The sequence below is a fragment of the Passer montanus genome, unplaced genomic scaffold (assembly GCF_014805655.1).
Source record: "Passer montanus isolate IOZ18808 unplaced genomic scaffold, ASM1480565v1 scaffold12, whole genome shotgun sequence".
Lineage (NCBI taxonomy): Eukaryota > Metazoa > Chordata > Aves > Passeriformes > Passeridae > Passer > Passer montanus.
In genome coordinates this window covers 9058634-9083832 of record NW_024358722.1, presented here as the reverse complement: position 1 = coordinate 9083832, position 25199 = coordinate 9058634, and the positions used below count along the sequence as shown (strand labels likewise).

The 25199-nt window shown below is 39.7% G+C and overlaps 2 protein-coding genes across 9 annotated transcripts in view; one reads left to right on the top strand and one right to left on the bottom strand.

Annotated features, from left to right (window-relative positions):
* THADA (THADA armadillo repeat containing) overlaps window positions 1–10995 on the bottom strand; it is a 150919-nt gene extending 139924 nt beyond the window's left edge. For all 5 annotated transcript variants that reach the window (XR_005626409.1, XM_039698016.1, XM_039698017.1 and 2 more), the window contains exons 1-14: window positions 10903–10995; window positions 9493–9587; window positions 8965–9095; window positions 8134–8282; window positions 7965–7997; window positions 7361–7409; window positions 6309–6499; window positions 5555–5649; window positions 5043–5263; window positions 3389–4080; window positions 2634–2785; window positions 2336–2491; window positions 1075–1197; window positions 42–165 (exon numbers count right to left, since the gene is read on the bottom strand). Coding sequence is in view for 4 of the 5 variants with exons in the window: in XM_039698016.1 (XP_039553950.1) it covers window positions 42–165; window positions 1075–1197; window positions 2336–2491; window positions 2634–2785; window positions 3389–4080; window positions 5043–5263; window positions 5555–5649; window positions 6309–6499; window positions 7361–7409; window positions 7965–7997; window positions 8134–8282; window positions 8965–9095; window positions 9493–9587; window positions 10903–10978 (2287 nt within the window). In the remaining variant the exon portion in view is untranslated. The remainder of the gene's footprint in view (window positions 1–41; window positions 166–1074; window positions 1198–2335; window positions 2492–2633; window positions 2786–3388; window positions 4081–5042; window positions 5264–5554; window positions 5650–6308; window positions 6500–7360; window positions 7410–7964; window positions 7998–8133; window positions 8283–8964; window positions 9096–9492; window positions 9588–10902) is intronic.
* A 7692-nt stretch (window positions 10996–18687) lies between these two features.
* Window positions 18688–25199, top strand: part of PLEKHH2 (pleckstrin homology, MyTH4 and FERM domain containing H2) — a 53349-nt gene continuing 46837 nt past the window's right edge. For 3 of the 4 annotated variants that reach the window (XM_039698030.1, XM_039698028.1, XM_039698031.1), the window contains exons 1-3: window positions 18688–18744; window positions 19615–19730; window positions 23062–23191. In XM_039698030.1, the coding sequence (XP_039553964.1) occupies window positions 19702–19730; window positions 23062–23191 (159 nt within the window). In that variant the 5' untranslated portion in view covers window positions 18688–18744; window positions 19615–19701. The remainder of the gene's footprint in view (window positions 18745–19614; window positions 19731–23061; window positions 23192–25199) is intronic. The other variant, XM_039698029.1, reaches the window with a different exon arrangement.

Sequence of the window (25199 nt, the reverse complement as noted above, 5' to 3'; positions counted from 1 at the left end):
ATTCCTACAGTCTATTAAAGTCTATAAATTAGATTTCTCACCTTTTGGAACAGAAAATATTTCTGCTATTGATTCCAGAATACTTAGTGCACAAAACCTGGTTGGGTGTGATGAACCAGGAAACAATACCTCAAAAAGTCTGGCACATACAGATGACATGAAATCCTGGGAAAAAAAAAAAAAAAACACAAGAAAAAATTAAGACCATGTAGTTGCTGCCCAACAAAAAAAAGCCTAAGTAACTGAACTGAGGACATTCTGCTTACCCCAAAAATTGTGACCTTACAGTTAATTTTGGGAAAACAGGAGACCAACATTCAAAATACAGTTTCTTAGAGAACAGTGAAGACTGGACAATCATTTGGATTTTTAAATACAACAGCTTCCTTTCCCCAGGCCCACAAAAAGACACCCATTGTATCTAATCCTGAAAATTAGCTGACTAAGAAAAGCAGATCTCAAGGAACAGATTGACACAAAGATACTGATGATGTGAGCCTTTACATAGGATAAAAAGGACAAATACAAAAGAAGTTTTCATGCTAAAGCTCTTGTCATTCATTCTCTCACTCTCTGATTATTCTAGAGACCTAGAAAAAGAATTAAGCTCAACTGATCTCTGTTTTAAGTCCAAGTAACACACATCACCTAAAGTTCGCTACTAAATGGTCAGCAGATGACAGGACACTTGCCCAATTTCTTTTTTTTTCTTTTGATTGAGGGTACATCTCCAGCCATTCCTCACTTACTGCTGTTTCAATGCATATCACAGAGCAATCCCTCCTAAAATAACCCTTATTGGTTTCAAACAAAATTTACCTTAAAGACATCCTCCAAATACCAACAGGCATTCAGTTCATCAACCTGCCTATTTAGTCAAAATAAACTTGCACAAGTGCATCAGAGTGGACAAGCTCCCCACCACTGTTTGGCTTTACAGGTTTTTCTTCTTCTGCACTGCACTACTGCTTAACACAAACAGAGTGCCTAACTTACCCAGTGGTGTTCAGGAACAATGAACTCTCAGAAATGCTATCCCACCTCTATTACCTGCACCTCTAGCAGTCTACTTACTTTATATTGCTGCAAAATCCTCAAAGGAGGCATTCTAGTTGACTTCTCAACTAACTCTTGCTTGGTTTTATTTTGCTCCAATTTATAAAGCACCTGAGAACTTTCTTGTATTCTGCAAAATAACTTTTAAAATGAAAGAAAACATAGTGAGACAAGAATCATTGACAGTGAAATAAGGCAAAAGCAGATTTTCAGCTTATTTTCCAAATCACACTGCTTGTAATTTTTAGGAAGTTGGAATACAGCATAACAGAACAGATCCTTCCCTCTCCACTCCAAACCCAAGGTTTTGCTTCCCACCTCTCTTTTGACCAATTTTTTCTCTCCTCCCTCTACACCTCCAAAATCTTCTTCCATCTCCGTCCTTAAATTCATACCAAGCCTTCTCCTCCTGCCTCATTTTCTGTGGAACTATGTTCGTCTATAAAAAAAACTCAATGCAGATAATTTCTACAGCCTCAGTGTCTTTTAGAGTTCGACTCACTTCAGAAGTGCTTCCTCCACCTCTTTCACTACCTATAAGTAATATTTCCTTTCTTATCAGATTCCTATCTAGCACAGCTTTTCCATCTCATGCTGCTCAGTCTGAACTAAGTAAGAACGGGAAGAGAGAGGATTTCTCTTTTGGTTTTGCCAAAGTGACTCCCTCACTTATCTCCCTTCTCAAATTAATTATTTTCTCCTTCCACACTGCCTTTCTTTTGCCATAAAGATCTTCCAAGAAGTTATTTATATATATATATGGTTCTTCATTTTATCCCTATCCTTCTACCATGAGCAACTTCCACCAGATGGAGAGACTCATTCCCTGCAGACTGTAATGGCACAGCTGTATCATAGTGAATATTCTTCTACTTTGTTTTCCAGGTCAGGCTTCTGAGGGTGATGAAGTGACTGAATTTGCCTGAGCTGTGACAAGTCCATGTAAGCACAGCTTTAGGCCCCAGCAAAGGCAGCACAAGGCTCACTGCTGACTCCAGGACACATTACTTTGCTATTGGCAAAGTGTGCTGGTGCTGGCAGGTCAAGCAACACCCACCAGCAAGTTACCCTGTCTCTGCCACTTAATATTTTCTTTAAGCTATCCTTGCCTGTGATAACTTATCACCATTCAGTTGGGTAAGACATAAAGCATACTCCTTGTCTTAGAGCTTCTACCGTTTCCAATGAGCAACTTCGTAACATACTCATTATTTCTTTTAAAATGGTGTTATGACTAACATAAGAGGCATATTAGACATTGCTCATAGTTTGAAATTACCTTTCTCAGCAGAGAAACAATCTGTTGCCTTACTGAAGGAGATTGGTTGTTCAAGTTGTACATCATAAAAAATTGAATTAGTTGCATTTCTTCCAGAGATACAGTTTCTGTAGTACGATGGGTTTCACAGAGTAAACCTAAAGCATCAATGCACACCTGAAAGATATTTAAAAGTTCAGCACAAAAAGAGTTACTGACACCTATGATGACACCTTTGTTTTAATACAACACTAACACAGTAATCAGGATCAAAGCAATTCTTCTAATTTAAAGGACACATAAATGACTGTCCCTTTACCTGGCTGTGCTGATGAACTAGACCCTGTTTTATACACTCAGTGGATACAAGACCACTGCTCATAATATTTGAAAGTTCCAGATGTCCATGGGCCCTGGCTGTTCTCAAGCATGCCATTAATGCTCCAAGAGCTCCTCTAGTACTGCAAGAGCCTGAAGAAAATGAAAAGCAGTAATAATTACAGTTTGATTAATACAAACAATGCACTATTTGCAGTGCTCATCAGAAACTCCCAATACTTTCAACACAACGCACCCCCTTTTATTTCTACTCCATAAATCCCAAAAGATAATGCTGCTATAGATTAAACTAATTCTAAATCCCAAAAAGCTTCATCTCACATATGTCATAGGACAAAAACACCTTGTGAGGTGTCACAAGCCATTATTTTCGAGTCACACTAAATTACTTCAAAACAAGAGAATCATAAATCTTGTATCCACATATTTTCAAGAAAAATCAATCTGTTACTGAACAAATCTATGTAAGAAATAAAAAAAAAAAGAAGTAGTAGAAAATACAGAAATCTACCAAACCCTGGTAAAGAGAACCATAAGGCACCCACAGGATTTTGCTTATTGCACAGAGACACACTTATAATTATTATGACTTTCACCTTGAAATATAAGAAGCAATAATAAGAAACTGGAATTTTTCTTCCAAATAAATTCTAACAATAATAACAGACCAGAAATCACATGGTTAAGATTTTAAAAATCAAATCATAATTACAAATACAAAGTTTATTTTCTTACCCAGATTAGCATCTGCAGAGGCCTCAAGAATTTTTATCATGTAGCTCAGACTGTCAGGGTTACATTTGAGCAGTTTTGGTAAATAGTAATCTATTATATAAGTAGTTTGGTCATGGTTCCCTTCACACAGTATTACCAGAAGAGGAGAAACCCAGATGTTGTGCCACTGGTCAATCCAGGTGCCTTCCTGAAAACTCAAAGTAAAATGGGCCTTGTGATTTGTAAACATGGTTTCCATAAGATCACTAGCATAAGGTGCAAGAGACTGATCACTCATCACATCCAGGATCTGCACTGGAATTGTTCTGTCCAACTGCAGTATATTTTCAGTGCCCACACATTCCACCAGACAGCCAAGAGATGCATATTTCCCTTTCACATGCCAATCCAAGTTCAGTAAATGCTTTATCAATCTTGCAAAGAATGGGTCTGATTTCCCATTGGACCCAGCAATGGTGGTTTGGTGTATCTGAAGAAGATTCTTGAAAATCAATTTGGTTTGGTGTCTGATGGCATCCAGAGGGTGGTCCCAGTGTGTATAAATGTATTCCAGCAGCTTCCCAATTATATCAGAGTTCCCATTAAGTTTGATTTTTAGATTTGGAGAGCCTGAAACAAGGGCAGCCAATGCTGAATTAGTCCAAATAGCAAGGATTCTAGACAAAGATGTTGCCACACTGGTTTCTTTTAACCTTTTAAAAAGAACAAACAAAAAAAAATTACTGCCTTCATTCATCAGTATTAAAAAAAAATAAATTTTGTATTTCAGAATAACTATTCATCACATTAATTTACCTTACATGAAAACAGATTAGAAGACTCAACCCATTCATGGAGGAAAAGGAATGAACCCCGAAATGACCAACTGGATGTTGCCAAGTGCATGCTTGGTTACCTGATGTGCTATTACCTGTGGCTGCAGCTAAACCCCCTAACAACGGGGAAAAGAAACCATACAAGACCCACAACCATTAAAAAAAAATTACTATGCACCTGCTAACATTTGAGCAGCATTATGTTGTTGCATGCTTCTTGAAAATCTAAGGAAAAATTTTAATTGCCATATAAAACCATCAGAACTGAGTATCCTATGTGCAAAAACAAGATCACAAAACTGAACTCCAAGGCACAATCAAAGGTTGAACTGAATACACATTTTTATCTCCAATCCAATAGTGCTGGTGGGCCCTTAGATGCAAGCAGCCAGAAAAAAAAAAAACAAACAAACCAACTAAAACTCATATTACTTCAAGTATTGGCACACTACTTTCCTCTGAACTTTCAGAAGGAGAGGATGTGATATCCTGAAACTGAAGTTTGTCTCTCTACATAAGAACTGATACTGACACACCTTACCATAAGGGAATTGATAAATTTATCCCATTCATGTTAGAAAACAAAATTTTAGCATGCAAGAAAAAAACTGAAACTTAGAACTATACATTGTACTACTACTACTACATCATTATATTTTTCAAATTTACAGAGCTTTCATGAATATATTAAAAAGACTGCACGATTTGTGACAAAACCTAGTATCATTACACTGAAAACGTCAGAGATATTCCACCAGGACCACAGAAGTCATGCAAAATAGAATTAGAAGGATAAACCTCTTCTCTCAAACATAACACAGAGTAGAACACAAACTTACTCTGAACTCAATGACAACAAGACTGATGCAATATCTAGCAATAGTTTCTCTCCATTTTCACCCATGCTGCCATTTTTCCAATCCAGCATAGCCAGTGCTCCATGGCAAATGAAGAGCAGGACCGAGTCCGGGAGTTCTGCTGTGCAGAGAACCCCACAGTTCCTCACGAACCACGCTGGCACACCTAAATGTTCTGTTGTCCCAAGGAGCAAGTCACTGATCTGGAACACCAAAACACAACCATTACAGCACCTCAGTACAGCAGAAAACCTGCTTTGTGTGTAACTTAGAAGATCTGAAGAGATTTCTTGTAAATAGTGTTTGTCAAATTCCAAACCCAAGTCTTATTACTTCAAATAGCAAGGAGAGAAGAAAGGATTATACTCCAGCTAAGGACTGATAAAGAAGCTGGCAAGCCCTGGTATCTGCATCAGCAAAGCCTCCAGACAGCACTGATAGTACAGGGTAACAATACCATGATATTGCAGTCTTCAGCCAGGAAATACACTCACCAAGGAAGGTAATTCCTCAACTGGTTCATACATAGCTCTGATGAAGAGAATAACAGCCAGTCCTGAGGTAGTCTGAACAGTCTGCAGGAGTGTTGCTACACAGAGATATTGTACATTAGAATGCAGCAAACACTGCGTAGAACATAGCTAGAACTGCGTGGCAAAATCATAAAACATGGCATTTAATTTTGCCAGACTACTTGTAGTTAGTTGTACCATCACAAATCTGTAGTGTCCACCTGGATAGCAAATATTAGTAACTTTATTCTCCAATGTAATAAGAAACTGCTAATATCTTTAACAGAAGAAAACACAGGACTGCCCACTACGGTTGGGAGGGCTGTGGCACAGACTACTGATATGTGTTAAATTCTACTACATAAAAATGTCTGTATGAGAAGAAAACACTATCCGTTATGGTGTGCCCATAAATAGTTCTGACAGCCTATTTCATAGAGGTGTAGTTATTTCTGGTAGGCACAGACACTTGGTGACTCTCAAAAGCATTTCTGTTTTGGAATTATTAATAACATCATTAATCTTGGTATTTGTCATGAGATAAATTAAACTGTGCACTCTAAAACTCCAGTCTACAAATCATAGCTCACCAAAAAACCAACTACTGCTCCCACTCCCATTAATCTCAGTAGTTCAATTTCCATGCAAGCTAAACTAAGTTTTAGACATACAGGTTGTTTACCACAAAGACAGCAAGTTAATAAAAATATTAGGGTTTGAATGTTACTAAACTTACCATCCATTAGGAAATTTGTGCAACTTTTCAGTAAACTACACATACTTTGCCAAACAAAAGATTCACTGTGTTTCCAAAGACTTCCCTGGATATTTTCTTGCAATTTCTGTATAAGCATCATTGAAACTTTAATGGCTATCAGTAAATCATGCATCAGCTGAGTCTGAACAATACGATTTCCATGATTCTTTCTGTGGAAAAAAAAGAGACAAGCAAGCACACAAAAAGCAAATTAAAACCATTCTCCACCATTCCCAGAAAACCACACTCTGTCGACTTTAAATAGAATTAATGCTAAAAACTAATGTATTGCTTGAGTTGATCAAATATGTAACTACGGGAAAACAAGGAGCAGATTCAAGGGTAGTTTGTTAAAATGAAGCTAACAAACAAAAATTACAAATCTTGCTACATTTTCTGCTGGTTCCTGTGACAAACTTTCATTCATGTGATTCTGCCTGAGCAGAGTTGAACTTCTCCAGAAACTTTCCAAAAGGCCAACAGAATGCAGTGCTACTCTTTTCTAATTTTTCAAGTAGTTCCTCCATGTATGAAGAACATTTCTATGATTTTACTTTCTTCTAACATGAAGGCAGAAAATATCTAAACTTTCAGTGCACAAACCACTTCATAAGTGCCCTTCTCAGTTCAGAATGAGAGACCACAATGAAGCCATCTCACCTAATGAGATGCTGGAAAATGTCAAGTATATCAACACAGACTTAAACACTCATGGAACACAAAGGATTTCTACTCCACCTGAATTTTACATCAATTAATTACACTCTTTAGCTACAATTCAGATAGCAAAACGTTAACTCAAAGGCCTCCCTTAGTATTAGCTGTAACAGTATCAGTGCCTTACCTCTCTTATATTATCATATTGCCACAAAAGAAAAGAATCAGCTTTTATTTAAACTCTGCATCAATGTAAAATATTTCTATCTTTCATCAACATATGGCTACCAAAGTGATATTTTAAACCGAACCAAATTATCTTGCAAGAGAGAAATAAAACCAGCTAAAATAGAGCTTCTATTGAATTCACTTGCCTGTTTTCTTCCTGTATGTCAAGCAGCAACTTCTGCAGAAACTGAAGAACTAGTGAAAATAATTATGGTATAAATTTACTTACAAGAGAAATAAAACAAAATTTCCAGCAAAGCAATCACACATACATCTCAATACATCACACGTACCCAGCTACAATGAATAGTTACCCATACAGTGGTCATTCTTCCATTCCACCAAAAAATTAAACTGGTATTTCAGTATAGACAAACACAAGCAACATGCTAAAACACATGCTAAAACAAAATCTCAAACTGTTTTGCAACAACCTGCTACAAAACAAGTTTCCAACCCATTTGGCCTAATCCTGTGAGATACTGACTCTCCCTACCACAATTGCTCGCTGGTACTCAAATTTGTATCAGGGTTGCCCAGTAAAGAAAAACTGACCCCTGGAAATTAAAGGTATAAGTCAGTCTTGTCTTTCACAAAAAAATACCACATAAGGATACTAGTTTATTGAAAATTAACCAGGAGGAAATCAGATCTAATAGATCTTCATGCCTGCTTCATGTCACTTCTCCACGCACACCCCTCCCCCAGTAATCTGCAGTGAAGCATATTTTACTATAAATGTGACTTTACCTTCTTCAAACAGGTTCTTAATACAGGCTCTACCTAGAGGAAAGAAAATACATTTTAAGTACTGAGTACTAGCCAGCACTATCTATTTTACATAACTGCAAACATCACTCTCAGGTGTGGCACCAGTGCTGAGCAAGTTTAACCAGAAGAACATTTGAGGTCACTGTACCTAAACTGAAGTCCTCCATACAGGAAGCAAGGTTGTCCAGCACTTTTCTGTACAAATACACATCTGTGGTTTTCAGCTCTTCCCGAAGGCAGCACACAAAGCTCTGCACAGCTGGCACCATCAAATGTCCAGGAAGACCATTCAGGGAGCTGCAACATGAAGAAACAGAACATTTAGTTTGGTTTTCCTTAGGTGTTGGTAACATCCACTGCACCAAAATCCATGTCAGCTAGAATTCCAATACACAGCTGTTTCTTCCTGCAGGAAAACATCATCTATTATCAACTTAACATGTACATTCTCAGTTTGCAGCCAGAAAACCTGTCAGAGGGGTGCACAGCTTTGGGTTGCCTGCAACCAAAACCAGGAGGGAAGCCCTGCGTCTCAGCAGGACAGTGAATGTTTTCAGACAAAGAAAGGAAGGCAGCTCAGCACCAGATCTTAAAAAATGCTGAGGGTATTAAAAAAATTCACTAAAAATAGGCAGAAGAAACCACAGTTTAGTTTGGATTCCTCTGAACTATCTTCTCTTGACAAAGAGGAGGTTTCGTGTTTTAAATTTCTATTCTAACATTGGATTTTGAAGTTCAAACTGCTAATTACACACTATGTTGTATTTCCAATAATGAAATAGGCCAAAACAATGCTTCACTTTGAAATTATTTATAATTAAAGATTTTTAACTTAGAAAGAAAAACAGTACATATGCACACACTAAGTACTGCAAATTTTCAGTAATTAAATTACAGCAATTTACAGCGAATGACAAATTACTGACTTAGAGATAAGGAAAACAAAAAAAAAATAAAGGTTAACTACTGCATCTTTTACCTTGCTAATACTTTCTTCAAAGGATTCTTTGCACCCAAGGAAAAATACATCTCTCCCAAAACATCCAAACAAGCTTTAACCATGGGATCACCTGCAGAGTTCTGATCCATCTGCTTCACCAATGGCATAATCTGTAATCAAAAGAACACATGATGAACAAAAAACTCTGGATACATCATTTTAAACAGTGGCAGACTTCCCTCTCATCCAAGCATATGGCACAAAACTGTCTCCTCTTCACCATTTCCCCTTGAATTTCAAGTTCAAATAATGTTCCAAAAACAAAAAAATCACCACAAAATAGTAAACTGGGTGTCATTTGCCTTCCACCATTTTCAATAACTGTGGCCCTTGCTAATTAAGTACTAGAACTACAGTTCTACCTGATGCATGTGCAGCTGTTTTTTCTGTGTTTACAAGAATGTACAAAACATTAGAAGCTTATTTTAGAGCTGTATTTGCCATTAACAGTGCACAGGACACACTCTCAGTTACCAAAAGCCACACTAAACAACAGTGAAACTGTACCTGTTTAATACACTGGATCTGCTGGATGCCATTTCTCAGCTCTGCACAGTGCAGAAGCAGAGATGCCAGATTTTGCTCTTCAGCCTTTGAAAACCCTACAATTGGAAGAAGAAGATCTTTTTATAAAGTAATTACAATAAGCAGTATAACTAACACATAATTTATAAGAAGAAGAAATGCCTGCTTGATTCGTAGGGCTTTTTCCAGTTCCAGTAAACCCTTTGTGCCAAACTCTTAAGTCACTTAACAGCACCTTAACACTTTTTTTTTTTCTCCTAACAATTTCAAAAAATCAGTTTCACTGGAACACAACAGTAAGGTACCTCTGGGGGCATCTGGTCCAAGCCCACTGCTCAAATATGGTCACCTGGAGCTGGGTGCCCAGGACCATGGCCAGGAGGCTTAGGAATGCCTCCAAGGCTGGAGGTATCCAAGAGAGACTCCCTGACTTCCCTATTGAAGCTGTACCCATCCTCAGTCACCCTCACATTAAAACAGTGTTTCCTCTCCATTAAAAAAGATGTTTGGAGGGAATCCTTGGTCTTTCAGTTTGTGCCCATGCCTTCCTGTCCTATCACTATTGAGCACAGAAAAAATACTGTCTCTGCCTCCCTTATGTCCTTCTTTCAGGTATTTTTTACACATTGCTGAGATCCCCCTGAGCCTGCTCTTCACCAGGACAAAGAGTCCCAGCTCTCTCAGCCTTTCCTCATAGGAGGGATGCTCCAGGCCCTTCATCATCTTAGCCCTTAGCTGGAGTCTCTCCAATATGTCCATATTACTACTGTACTGGGGAGCAAAGAACTGGATGCAGCAATCCAGGTAGGACCTCACCAGTGTTCCTTCATAGCAATTTTAGTATACAACTCTTGTAATTACTTCATTTGGGGTCTTTTACAGTAAATATCACTGGAAGTCTGTCTCATCAAACAAACAAAACAAATCCCCACAATAAAAAACACCATTTGAACAGTAGCTTTAAAACAAATTAACTTCACAAAACACTAAGACTGGGAAACAGACCTCCAGAGAACCCTTCCAACCTCAATCATTCTGTGACTCTTGGAAATTCAGTGTTATCCCACATATTAAGGCTAACACATCAGATATCACTGAATTACAGGCCTGCAAGTAGGAGTACAAATAGGACCTTCTTCTACCTTCACACCATAGACAAAGCGTTTTCAAATCAAAGCCACAATGCTTTAAAAGGTTTTTTTTTAACTCTGCCAAGGTAAGAAGTCACTGTCATTACACAATAAAAACAAACCACAGCAGAGCAAACACACCTAAAACTCACAAAACAAAACCACTAGAAATAAAACATAACAAGCAAAAAAACAGATCAATTCAGTAACTACTCGAAGGCAAGAGAAATCACATTAGTTCAGAAAATTACACCCTTCTTACTCTGAAGTTTTTCAAGCTGATGATGATCAAGAAAGAATGCATCCACCTGAACTTCCTTCTTCTTCTTTAAAACCATTTTAGCTGATTTAGAAATGCCTGCTTAAAAAACAAATAACAAACAAAAAGAAATCAAAACAACAGGTCACATGGTTTTAAAAACATAATTACAAACATTTCCTATAATAATGGTCTTTTCACTGCCCTACTGTCTTGAAATGTTTGCTGCATTAACTGTGCAATTTTTCTCAAGGCAATAGCTGTCTTTGATTTTAACAACTTCAGCTACTTCCAGCGTTTCATCCAAAATTCACCCAAACTTCACAATACAAAATGGAAGCAATAGAAAAGGGAATTGCTGTAGGCATGTCATACTGTCTCACTGGAGTTTTCCCTGCACTTCTTACCTAGTCTGTGGCATGACCCTGGATCACCGTTTGGAAACATCATACAGAAGCAAGGAATTAATGCCACAAAATTTCCCTTGCTCAGTTTTGTTGTTCAAAACTCATTCAACTTGTAATATTGTCAAGTAAGAACTGTGCAGCAAACCGAACAGCTCTGCTATTACGGATGTTACAAACAGCAGGCTCTTTTTGAATGGCAATGGTGATTTAATATGTGCTACAGTGTCACTGACTCAAAAGCCTATTATCATGGAACAGCTGAGGTCAGAAGGGGCCTTTGGAGCTCATCTGGACCAACCTCCCACTAAACCTGGGCCACCTGGAGCGAGCTACCCAGGCCCATGTCCAGGTATCTTTCTAATGTTTCCAAGGATGGAGACTCCCCAGCCTCTGTGGCCCACTGTGCCAGTGCTCGGCCACGGTCACTCCACACCCCGTGCTTCCCAGAGACCCGCCGTGTTTCAGTCTGTACCCATGGCCCCCAGTCCTGCTACCGGGCACCACGGAACGGAGCCTGGCCACCCCGTGTCTGCGCCCGCTCTCCACACACTCACGCACTCCGGGAAGCTCTCCAGACCCCCCATTATCCGCCCCACCTGTGGGGCCCAACGCGGCGCCCCCGAGCACACCAGGGCGGCCCGCCGGGCCCCGCTGCCCGCGACTGCTCCGTGCGCTCCCCGCCCCACTCGGGCACCCGGAGCGGCCCGGGGCCGCTGCCCGCAGTGCTGGTGCGCGGCGGGGCCGCAGCCACTGCCGCCTTTCCTCGGCAAGTACATGTCCTAACTAAAAGGTGAACTACGCGAGTCAGCGAGTCACAGAAGCCAGCGGGTTGGAAAATCCCTCTGAGGCCATCGTGCACCGTGACCGAACGCCGCCATGTAAATAGAGCCACGGCATCGAGTGCCACGTCCAGTCTTTCCTTAAACACCTCCAGGAATGGCGACTCCGCCACCTCCCTCATCAGCCCACCACAATATCTAATCTCCCTTTCTCTGAAGAAATGTTTCCTAATGTCCAACCTAAACCTCCCGGTACTGCTGAAGGCTGTGTCCTCCTGTCCTATCTTTAGTTGCCTGAGAGAAGGGGCCGACACCCACCTGGCTACAGCCTCCTTTCAGGCAGTTGTAGAGGCTGAAAATGTCATCCCCGAGTCTCCCTTTCCTCCTGGGTAAACAACGTTGTCCCCTCAGCGGCTCCTCATAGGATGTGTGCTCCAGACCCTTCACCAGTTCCACTGCCCTTCTCTGGGCTCCAGAGTCACTGGACTTTGTAAGACACAACTATCTTTCCTTATTTTAAATGTATTCTAAGCTTTGGAAAAAATTAGTGATGACTTTGATGTATCCCATGATGACCTTAGGCTGTGTTTCTTGCCGTGTAGTTACTCTCCCTCCTCAGTTCCTGAATGTCCTCAGCAGATTTACATGGATGCTGTGCTTTCAGAGCCTAATCTGCCAGGTGCCCTTGCTGCACACAGTGGCTGCTCGGCCTCCCTCCAGAGCCAACTACACTTCAGAGCCAGAGGAAGAAAATGCTGTTTTTCATCCAACACAAATCAAGCTGCTCTAGTCACAAACCCTTTATCCAAGGAGCAGAAAGAGGTTTGACTACACACCACGAAAATCCAATAAGCTTAATTTGAAAAGTGTGCTCCGTTTGTTTCCTTATAACCATATCTCTTGATCCATTCCAACAGTCCCTAATTTGCCACCACTTCCACATATTCTAAAATTGTAAAATTATGAACCAAACCCAGCTATTTCTTTTATATAAGTATTTATACATTAGTAAATTTTCAAATATCTGAAGGGAGCCCAGCAGAAAGATGGAGGTAGACTATTTATAAGAGCATGTAGTGACAGAACAAGGGGACATGGATTCCAACTAGAAGCAAATAGGTTTAGATTCAATGTTAGGAAGAAATTCTTTGCTGTGAGGCTGGAAAGGCACTGTAACAGGTTGCTCAGAGATGCCTCATCCCTGGAAGTGTTCAAGGACAGGTTGAATGGAGCTCTGAGGAACCTGGCCTAGTGGAAGGTGTCCCTGACTATGGTAGGGGGGTGGAACAAGATGATCTTTAAGGCCCCTTCCTACCCAAACCATTCTATAATTTTATTACTTTTTGCCAGAAAAGATATTTTTAAGTTTTCAAGATCTATGTTCTGTGCCTTTCACAGTCCTCCCAGGTCCCATGTGAATATAATGTATGTAATAAACATATCATTTGCAAGAGATAGATCATCAAATGGGGACATCCTTTCCCAAATCTGTGAGTTGTATCTAGCAAAGACACAACTTTTGCACTTGGTGTGAAAATGGTTATTGCAAAAGTGACTACTGTAAAAGGGCAGATCAACATAGCAGTCATGCTTCCATAAAGATTTAAGAGCAGCAATGTTTAGGTAAGGAAAAAGTGGAAAATAAAACTCATTCCTTGCCAATTGATTTTCACCCATCAGTGATTTTCTTAACAGATTTAAAAGCAGCAATGTTTAGGTAAGGAAAAAGTGGAAAATATAACAAAACTCATTCCTTGCCAATTGATTTTCATCCATCAGTGATTTTCTTAACAATCTAAAGCAGCCAGAGTCCATTAGGGTCTGCTCTGGACTTTCAACAAACTTCTGGATCCCTCTTTAGCACCAAAGGTTCACAGTGCCTTCTGACTTCTGACATGGTAATGGCCAAAGGAATTGAGAAAAAGTTTAACCACATACAAACACATAAAGGAAGTAATCTGAATTTTTCACTTTGGTTCATTGAATTTTCCCTGTTTTGCATTCAGCCATTTCAAGGAAACTGACACAGTTATTTGGCACTACCTGACCTAGTGATCTACTCTAAATGCTGGATTATCTTCAGCTCAAAAAGAGACTGGATGCTCTTAAGTGACTTAACCTTCCAAACAAATCAGACAATTATCCTCATCCTCACTTAGTGCAAGCAAAGTCTCCAGCTCCTTCAGCCCAGTTCAATACCTACATATTTTTACATTCACTGTGATCCTCTTTCTACAGACTGTCAGTTTCAGGAAACCTTTCCAAAGTTCCATTTCTGTGTATTCCAGCTCATATTCTGTGACACTATTTCCAGTAACTTTCTCCTTTCCAAAAAAGCTTTTCTCTCCCCAAGTTTTTCCAGTTAGGAGAAACAGTGCCAGGGAGCTGTCAGGTAACACCCAAAGAATCCACATTTGCAATGAAAGCAAAGAGGCATCTAGAGAAATGAAATGATAGCATGCAACACCCTCACAAGTCCATTGCTCTGTTCTCGAAGAGCAACAAGTTTCCAGTACTCAAAATACCTTACTCAGAACTAGCTCACACACCACTGCTCACCAGGCAGGGGTTATGAGGCTTAGCTACCTTAAAAAGGTAAGTCACACTGTTTTCATACTATCTGACCTGCTGGTAAGGAGCAACAGACCTCTGAATTACTGATGCTGTGGCTGTGCTGGGCTCTACTGTGTGCCACAAATCTTGCCAGAGACCAAAAAAAGCCTCATAGCATTAGAAATTGCTAGGGAGAGAATAAAAATCAAGCAAGAAAGCATCACTATGTCACTACATAAATACCCCTACACCTCAAACACTGCATGCAGAATGTGGTAGGACTGCCACAGGTGTGAAAGGTAGGATATGAGGGATGGCCAAAGGTAGTGAGGGGCATATCATTGTGAAATCCTTAAAGTAAATTTGTAACTTTACTCTGAAAGAGAAAATGGAATATGACAGAAATTTCTAACATTTTTCATTGTCTCTGCAAAAACTTAGGGGCATCAAGTGAAAGAAGGAGGTGACGTCTAAAACCAAATGAATTATTTAAACCATGGAGATCATCATCTTAGGACATTTTGGATCTTGAAAATTATGTTTGTTCAAAAGCAGCTGGACTGAATCACAAGAGAAAAAAACCAAAACAAAACAAAACAAAAAAAACCCCAAGAAAAGTTTCAAAGGACAAAACTTCTGGCTTACAAAGTCCCTGAACCTCTAGTGGCTGGGACAGTATTCTGGAGTAATGACACTTCCCTGGGCACTGTCTGAGGACAACAATCAAAGTGAGTGGGTACTGAACTGGCTGACCAGGTACAGTCATTTTCACTAGGATGTCTCAATATATTTCTGCAATTCAGCAGAAGGCTTTTTTCCTAAGCACTGGGTTTATGCTCACAAACTTTACAGTTTTGACAAATCAACATCCACTAGTCAAAATTCTCCTCAAAAAAATAACCTAACCCACACTCAGAAACTTCAATATTTAAGCTGCACATTCTAGCCCTCTTGAGCTATGCCTGTGCCAGTAAGTAGAACAGTTTATATGTTTATATTTTATGTTTCTTTCAGATGTAGATAGTTATATCATCATTTGAAAACTCTCAGAAATTATTTAGAGCAATATAGAATTTTACCACTCTGTGGCGCCAGATAATTAAAAAGAGGTTGAGCTTTTAAAGGGAAGCCATGTACTCTCATAAACTGTAGTTTTCCTGAGTAAAAAAAGCCTTTATTAGTAACTGAAGTAACTCCAGATTCTTCTATCCAAAGGTACCAAAGCACAGATACTAGAGGTTATTTAGACAAAATGCCACTTTTCTGTTACTGAAAAATAAGTCACAGCCTTGAAAAAGCAACACTTTAAGTCATCTCATAATAATAATAATTGACCAAGAATGATCTTTCTCCCTTTCTCTTCTCCACTTAAACAATACCTTAAAAGTTTTCTGTCAAGAAATATACTTTTTAATTAATTTGACCATCACCGAAAATGACCAATTTATTAATATCACAGTTTTTTAACTGCAACTAGTGTAAAAAATGGGAACCTTTTTCTCTATTTCAAGTCTCAAATATGTATGTCACCCTTTAAAGAATCCACAGAACAACAACTTACAGAAGACATTGTATGATCTAAGATTTTAGAATCACAAGATATTTCCTGGCATATATGTCCTACTGTAGACACACATGCCAATCTGAACTACCTAAACTTAAATGGTTTCAATATTTATCTATGTGAGAAAAGACCAGAAAAATCTCCTTTTGTCATGAAGGGGTAAGGTCCTGGTCCAGCATGTCAGAATGACGTTCTACATACGCAGAAAAGTCTCATAAACCCAAAATTTTATGTTCTAGTTGCAGATTTGATGACAACTTAACTGTCTCTGGAATTAAGCTGGTGGCATTTTTTGGATTAGCTTTCACACACCAGAGTAGATGTTTTGCAATACCAGGTTCATAATACTTTTTAACAAATGAGGTTATTGTTTAACAAGACAACCAGGAACTTAGTACTTACTTTCTTGCATTAAGTCAATTACAGACAGTAAAAAATTTGCAACATCTTCAGCCCATGGGGAGGCTAATATTTAAAATTCACATTACAGAGAGAAATATTTCTTACTGTTCTGTCTTTGTTTCATTTCTGCAGGGAGCCAGCTAACAAATGATCACTCCAAAGTGCAGATACCTTGCAGTTTGTTTCTACAATGTACGGTTTATGAGGGTTTTTTTGCATTTCTCCACATATATTCAGGAATGTCTGCAGATTTATTACTGCTTGCATGTACCTTCCATCAGCAACAACAGTAAGGAGGAAGAACTCCCTTCCTGAATCTGTACTTTCATGTGCAATAGTTTTCTGTGTCTTTGCCTGGAAGATTTATGGCTTCCCCCCTTTCTTTCTATTTACAAAATAAAATCATAGTTAGTATTTTTGTGTTTTGTTCTATGCATCCCACTTGTTCTACTTGTAATTCTATTTCTTCAGTAAGGGAACACAGATTCTAGCTATCTCTACATACTTCACAGCTAGGGCAGTTGAGAGAAAATCCTGACTATCCCTATTCTTTCTTCCAGAATATTTTTTCAAGCCTCTTTCTGTATCAGTATCGGGAGCTCCATGACTGCAGATCATTTTTATTACTCTGAGGGCAGTGAAAATGCCAATCCACCAAACAAACTGAAAGAAACTTTCGTTGAGCGAGCAGGCTTTGCTCTCCCTCTTGCGGTCCGAGCCCGTCATTCCCGCAGCCTGCCCCAGCTCGGTCGCTCTGGATTCAAAGGCTTCGTGCACGCTTGGGAGTATGCAGAGAGAGCGAGTGTCGCTGTTCGAGGAAACGATATGGACAAAGGTTTCATTGAACGCCAATGCTAAATCATTTTGTATAGCTCTCGTTAGGAACCAGATGATTTTGATTCTTTTGGCTAAATCTTATAATCCAAAGAAAGGGTTTTTTAACCTTATGTGTTTTAACGTAGTGAACACTCTAGACAGGAGGTATTGGGTGGAACACAATGCACTCCTTGCTAAAAACCAAGCGTGTTTTTAACACTCTTTTCAGCAACCAGTATTTAAAAAATACGTGAAGCACTTCGGAAAGTACCAGCAAATGAAACTGTTTCAGTGAAGTTGTTTGGATACTCTAAGGTCACTGCAAGTGGGTGGAAAATTGGAGCCTGTACTGAACTAAATAGGAAAAAATGAAATTGTGTGTATAACCAGATGGGGAGTATTCGAGCTTCGAAGACCTGGGTTGTTTTTTTTTTCCTTTTTCCAGAAGAAAAAGCTGTACTTTAAATGACTCACAGATGTGAACAAACAGTTTACTCTGCACACCTACATTATAAATAACCCCAGAGGAATGGTGCAGTGTGGTTTGTTTATGCACCAGAAGAGTCTGTGAGATATTTTGCCTCCATAAATCATAACCCAAACAAAACAGAATCCTTAAATCTGAGTCCAAATGGACATCTATGAGGAAGATTCCTCTACGTGCCAGGCAACACACCAATTACTTCTTCCAGATACTTTGTAATACTTCAGTCAGTCTTATAGAAGGGACACAGACGGCTGGCTGCCCGAGATGTACTCTCAGCTTTTTTCAGCCGGAGGGGACCAAGAGCCTGCTGCCAGCAGGACTCGGCAGCACATGCACCTGCTGCTTTATCCCGGCTGGAACTCAAACACAAAGTGGGTTGTTACCTATGGGATAGGGCAGCCCAGCGACACCCATGTACACCGTAATATCCCCAGCACTGCCCCGGGGACCGCACGGTTCCAACCCTCCGCTATGTATTTGACAAATGACCTTTACAAGACGTGTAATTTAAATTACAGTGAGCTCCAATGGTGGAGCCGAAGAACTGCAGAACAAGCGGGTGCTTCTTCCTGGCATCGTATTCCAAATTAAGAGGGAAACTTCCTAATTCACAAAGGACCTTTAAAAACGGCGATGGGAAAGGGGTATGGGCAGGCCGTCTCTTGCTGGGACCCCTCCGCCAGCCTTGCCCTCGAAGCCCTCCAGCCGGGTTCCGTCGCCCTCGGTCCGGGCGCCCGCTCCCCGGGACGCCGTCGGGGCCGGAGCACGCAGGCAGGCGGCGGCCCCGGGCGCCCACAGCCCGGACGGCGCCCGGCGCGGCGAGCCACGGCCGGCCAGGTCTGACCTCCCTTTCCTTGCCCCCTTCCCTCCCTTCGCGAGCGGGGCCGCGCCCGGGCCGGCCCCGGCCCTTCCCGGCGGGGTGTCGGTGCCGGCGGCGGGGGCGCGGCGGGACGGGCGGCGCGGTGCCCCCGGGTGACGGCGGCGGGCGGCGGAGGGTGATGCTGGGTCAGGTCACCGCGGGGTGTCGGTCACGGCAGGACTCCGGGCTGTCCCCAGGCGGTGTCCCCGCGGCTGGGGACCGGCGTGCCTGCCGTCCCCTAAGGTCCCGTAAGGTCCAGGCTCCTCTCGTCCCGTTGGCGGTGCCGCTGCCGCATCCCTGCCGTCCTCCCGAATATAGAAGAGCGAGAAGAACACAACTCCCAAACAAACATGCACAACTACGATAGTTTTGAGATACCTACACGGCTAGCTTTCAGAATTTCAAGAAATGAAATTGGGACGTAGTGTGGCGTCACACTGCGACTTAAAAATTGCTGTCATCAGGAAAAGGACATTAAATGATCTTGTGTGCCTTAATCTTGTTTGCTGCACACATTTGCCACTGGGAAGCTGAGCAGGCAGCAATGAGCTGGGAGGGGGCCCCTGAAATCGGGGTTTGTGGGGGTCTGTGCCCGGGGCTGGAATGGGCAAGCACTGACTGACTGCGTCACTTCATGGGAACAACCTCATCAATACCTAGGAAGCAGCAGAAAAAGCATTCCTACATCAGATTTTGAAGGAAGTTTTAAACAGCGCAGGCAACAGTTTGTTTGAGCATAGAATTATGCAAAATGAGTCAAATGGAAAATAAAGTTACCAGTGTTTGGAGGTGAGTAAGGGCCTTGGCCAGCAACAAACCTGAGAATGACTTCCTTGATTCCTACACAGGTCCACTTTGTGTCTCATCATTTCCCTTCTCCAGTCCAATCTTTATGGCACCAAAAATATTTATAAGTGCTGAGTTTGGGTGAAAAGATGGAAGACATGGCCTTGAAATTCAAGAGGTATGGTCCAAATGCATTTAGGCCAGTAAATATTTCAGGGTGGTGAAGGGAAAATCCACTAGGTACTGCTCAAACCCACGCCTGTTGAAACAGAGGAACTTTCCAAACTTTCTCCAGCAGACAAAAAACATCCAGAACATAGGGACAGAAAATGAAGCATTTAGTTAAACACTGCATTTTGTTAAAAACAGAGGAAAACACTGACAATGTGATAAGGAATATGTAAATTTTTTTTAACACACTTCAAAAAGGTAGAACATTGTTCCCTCCCCCCTGAAATGTATTTTGATAATTTCCAAGCAGACGGCAAAGAAAAGGAAATTATATCAATCCCTTTGGGGAGAATGTGACATTCTGACTTCTTGAAGCCTAGAAAGAGGTTTATAAACTTACAAAATGAAAAAGACAAATTTAATCTTTCCAGACTTGTCAAACTTGTCTCAATTAATTTTTGATGACATAATTAGAACTTAAGGCTTTAATGTGTGCTTTTTTAGTTTACTTTTCAAAAGATTTAACTTTTTAAGACTCAGGGGAAACGGAGGGCTTTGCGGTGGGAACTGGAGCAGGAAGAAGGGGCGGACTCTGTGTAGGTTTGAGTGCTGATTCAGAATACTCTATTAAGCCAAGAGAAGATGAACTCATTTTTATCCTCCCTTGGGGAATCAGACAAGAAACAGGAAGTCATTGATTCTAAGTAAGATCATTCACTCTGCAAGTGTAAACAGTGTGTTATGTGCCTGTAAATATTTCCAGGACCCATTGGCTTGTTGGAAAATACAAAGTAAATTATTACAATCTCTAGCAAAGAACCCACAATAAAAAGAGTTATTTTCAATCTTTTTATCCATAATGTTTATGCAGTGGAATATTAATGAGTTTGGACATTGGGAAACTACTTGGCTGGACACACTGTTCACTGCCAGAAATCCATCGACTCAAATGTTTTGTCTGTTGAAAGACAAACATTTTTAACTCCACCCTGTAATATTGCACCCTACCAAAAAGCAAAAATTCTTTCATTACTTGACCCTTTTGTGTTTTCACTGCCACAAACACTGAAATATCCCACTGCTAACCAGATGTTGGCCTCGTCCATTTCTATTTTATGTAGTAGCAATTAGTTAAAAAGGAAAAACCTAAAATATCCTAAATAGTCTAATAACATGTTGCCAGTCCTCATTACTTAGGAGAGCAGAATCCAGATAAATCTGCAGCTGAAACTACTTCTCCCCTCCAAAATAGGAGAAGCTGCTGCTTGGCAGTGCCACCTTCTCCCCTTGAACAGGGGGATTCTGGACAAGCAGAGATGATCATGGATTAGGGACTGGACAACAGCGAGCAGCTTGCTTCCCTGACAGTCCAGGGAATTTTCTGCTAAGCTTAAAAGGAAAATGGCAAAAAAACATCAGAGGTGTCTTGGTCACCAAGGAGGACTGCAGTTGAAATGCTTATGTTTAGAATGTGGGTGTTGTAGGATCGGCTTAGGAAACTATTTTAATAATGTACTTAAATACTAGTGATTCCTTGGGGATTCCTGAATAGGAGATTCCTGAAAAAGGATAGTTGTAACCTCTGGTTTAGCAGCTTGAATCCCAGCCTGCAGGACCAAAGGAAGAAAGCAAAAAATGGAGCAGTTATCTTCAGAAAAGCGATTGTGGCAAAAAGTTACAAACCTCACTTTTTCTTTCCTAGTTTTCCATCTAAATTAAGGTATGGAATGAAAGAAACAAGGAATTTAGGGTATGAGAAAGGAAAGAAGGTTTTGAGCCAGAATTTTTCACCTGTTTAGTTAAAATTAATTTTAGAGTCACGTGAAACATGAGAATTTAGAAGAGAAATAGAAAATATTACTGTAGCAAAGAAAAGTGAAGGACTTTTTTGGAATCTGGCTTATGACTTTGGTCTGTCTTGTGATGCTTTTCCTTTTTTCTTCCAGTTGTCAAAAACAGCAGAGAAGACAAATTCCTAGGTGTTTGGTCTCCAGCTGAGGGGTTTCAGGTGGTGCTTCATCTTGTAGTGCAGGGAGGAAGGGAAGTGCTTGAACCTGGGCTTCTGGAGGCCTGGGATAGTGCTGGGAGGGGAGCTCTCAGTGCTGTCACTCACTCGTCCGTGCTCACTGTGTCAGGACTTGCAGTGTGGAGATCTGTGTTAGCCTTAATCTTCCTGTGTCAGCCTCCTTCATCACACTGAAAACAGTGGCTACTTGCCTTTCCTCATCAGTGTCCCACTGGTGAGGTGACAAACATGCAATATAACATTATGACTTGTAGTTTTTTCTTTGTTGTGATCTTCCAGTGGCCTTCCACTGAATGGTTTTTTTACATGTTTATTATTTTTGAGATAAATTGGATACTTAGGAGCTATTCAGGCTTTATTTTCAAAGCCACACCTAAGTGTCCAGAACCCTGCAAAGGCCAGGCCTTTATTTAGCAAGGGAATTTTGGACTGAATGGTTACATTCAGCCATCCACTTACTCCATTAAACTGTCTACAAATACTTGGAATACAACAGAGCCCAGTCCTTCTGCTTACACACAGATGATTTTCTTGGCTTCTCAGACTCAAACTATGATGAGCCAGCTCTCATGCTGAATAATTTTTCCAGAAATGCTTGTCCAGAAGGGCACTGAGGCTAATTTCCAGAAGGCATGAGCAGTTAAGTGTGGATAAAAGAAGAGTTGAGACTGAAACATGCCTGAACCAGGATGTCCTGAGATCTGCAGCAGCTAATGCAAAAAGATTGTTTTTCATTTGGGGGGTCCATTAGAGACCATTTGGTCACCCACCTTTTCATCTGGAATCAGAAACTTCCATCTTGTTAAGGATATTGAATTTTAAAGGCAATTTGATTAAGCAGAATTTTAAAGGACTTTTAAAAGAGTGGTCTGCCAAACATTAAACTTGCATAAAACCAAATGTGCTACTAACTCACAGGCAGTTACATCTATATAAAACATTAGCTAAGAAAAAGCTTGGTTCCCTACAAGACTCTCCTGAGTAAGAAAGGATAAATGCAGCAACTGAAGATTAGAATGAGAGATGTGTCTCTGCTTATCAAGGAAAAGTAATTGCAGCCATAGGATAACTGAAGAAATTAAAATACAATAAACCTAAATATTATCAACACAGATTACAGAATTTGATAGTTATGATAAGAGCATCAGAAAACTATCACACTTTTACCATGTTTTATGAAACTGTACTTGTGTAAAATTTGGGGGCATTATTGAGATTTATATAAAATAGGTTAGTATGCATATTAAAATTAAGTCAGACATTACATACAGACTGAATTTGACATGGGGACTTTTTCCCTTTCTTTTTCCAGCATAAATATGGCTGAACTTTCAGAGCCAGAAGGTACTGTAAACTGGAAGGAACGATGTTTAACTTTGGAGTCACAGTTAATGAAATTTCGTCTCCAGGCAAGCAAGATCAGAGAACTGTTAGCAGAAAAGGTAGGTCTCATGGGATGAATTTTAATGATATATAAATTATTTTATTTCATTACGGAGGTCGATCACAAGTCATGGTTTGGGATTACAAGTACTGAGATTTTTTTCAGAAAGGGAAAAATAGCTTTTTACAACAAAATATATGGAAATCATGTATGTTTTAATGTTGTGAAAGAATTTTACACATCAGAATTGCCAGCAAGAAATATTCATTTTCAAGTAAGAGCACACTGGCAACTCTCCTGCAGAAAAAAATATGTATCCAGTAATCACTTTTACAACACTGAATAATATTTAACACATTTATTAAGTATTTGAGATGTGATTTAAGACACAGAAATCATCACAGAGAAAATCCAGGAGTATAATTTTCCCAGTATTCTTTAATGTATCATATAATTTACCAGACTTCGTTTTCTTATAAGAAGACATCTCCAACTATGCCTCATCATCTGAGTCTCGGGATCCAGAAAGTCAAAAAGTATTGTATCATTTAATTTGAAAAATATTGTTTAAATATTTACTTTATTTTTCAGTGGAGAAACATTTCCCTTGGTGTATTCAAATATGTGTATCCCAACAGTCAGTTTTAATTGAGCCCATATATGAAATATAAAACCCCCACCATTTTATTTACCTGGTAATATTTTGATCGAACAAGGTAATTAAAAGAGTACAAGAGATAAAAGATCTTAGAGATTTATTGTAACTATGTCATCATTAAGCCCAACTTCAATGAATTTCTAATTAAAATGTTTTATTTTAATAACTCTTCTTGAGCTAAATTTTACATCAATTGCTCCCCCTAAAGAAAAATAAAATTCAGATAACCTGATAGTATGTAAGCAAAAATACTTTTATTTTTCACATGTAACTTAATTGTTCTTTTTTGTGGATTTATCCATTTTCCCTCTGAAGCCATAAATACACTCAATCTCCACATTCAGTCCTCTGCGAATCATTCCCACTTTACTATGTTTTGGTGGGGGCAAAAGCTAAATAATATGAAAGCAGGAAGAAACAGATATTTTTGTATTTACAAAGAACCCTGGATGATGTACAAACTTCCAGATGTGTTCCAGTCCTTTCCTAATAATGCTTAGTATTGTTTTCCTTGACAGCTAAATTAAAATTTACAACTGAGTATTTTCATGGAGATACCTATCTTAATTCCAGGATCTTACACAAAGTCCTTTAGATCCCTATATTATGGGTCATCTGTTATTTTATTGACTGTCCACTAAATCTGTTAAGGACCTGCGTGTAAATCTTGCTGTCAGAATGCTTCTCTTATTCTGAATAACAAAACACCACCAAAACCTTTGTCACTTCACTGCTCAGTGTCCATTACGAAGTGTCTCCCTTGAACAGCAAGGAGCCCTCAAGAGATCTCTGTAGATCTCCCCTGATAGCTGCTGGTCACTGTAGGAAGTAATCAATAATGTCCTGTTTTTATTGAGCCCTTTTTGTAATTCATGGAGGGACATTCCCTCCTACCCTATGGCTTTTTATTTCCTTGAAACACTTTGCAAAATTCAAATAGTTATAATAACCAGACCCTCCCTATCTTCAGCTTTGGTCATCCCCTCAAACTTCATTAGCTTTGTAAGCAAACACCTCTTTTTTTAAGGGCCACTTTAACTCTTTCTTTACCTAGAATATTTATCCACATGCACCATAATTTTGCTGTTATATTTTCTACTAACTTACTTACTACCGACATCAGACTTATAGATCAATAGTTGGTTCAACTATGTAATCCAGTTCTTGATTGAATACAATTTGGCAATTTGTTATTATTAATTTCATCTGTTCATGGCCTTATTTGTTCTATGGAGGCACCCAACCTCAATTTGAGATGGAAAAAAAAAAGGAATAAATAAATTTAGTATTTTCTGTATTAGACTTCTTTTCATTAAGTAGGCATGAACATTTACAGCAGTATAAAACAACTTCTAATAAAAAACTTTTTTCAAATAATAATAGTTATTATTTTCCAAATTTCACTGAA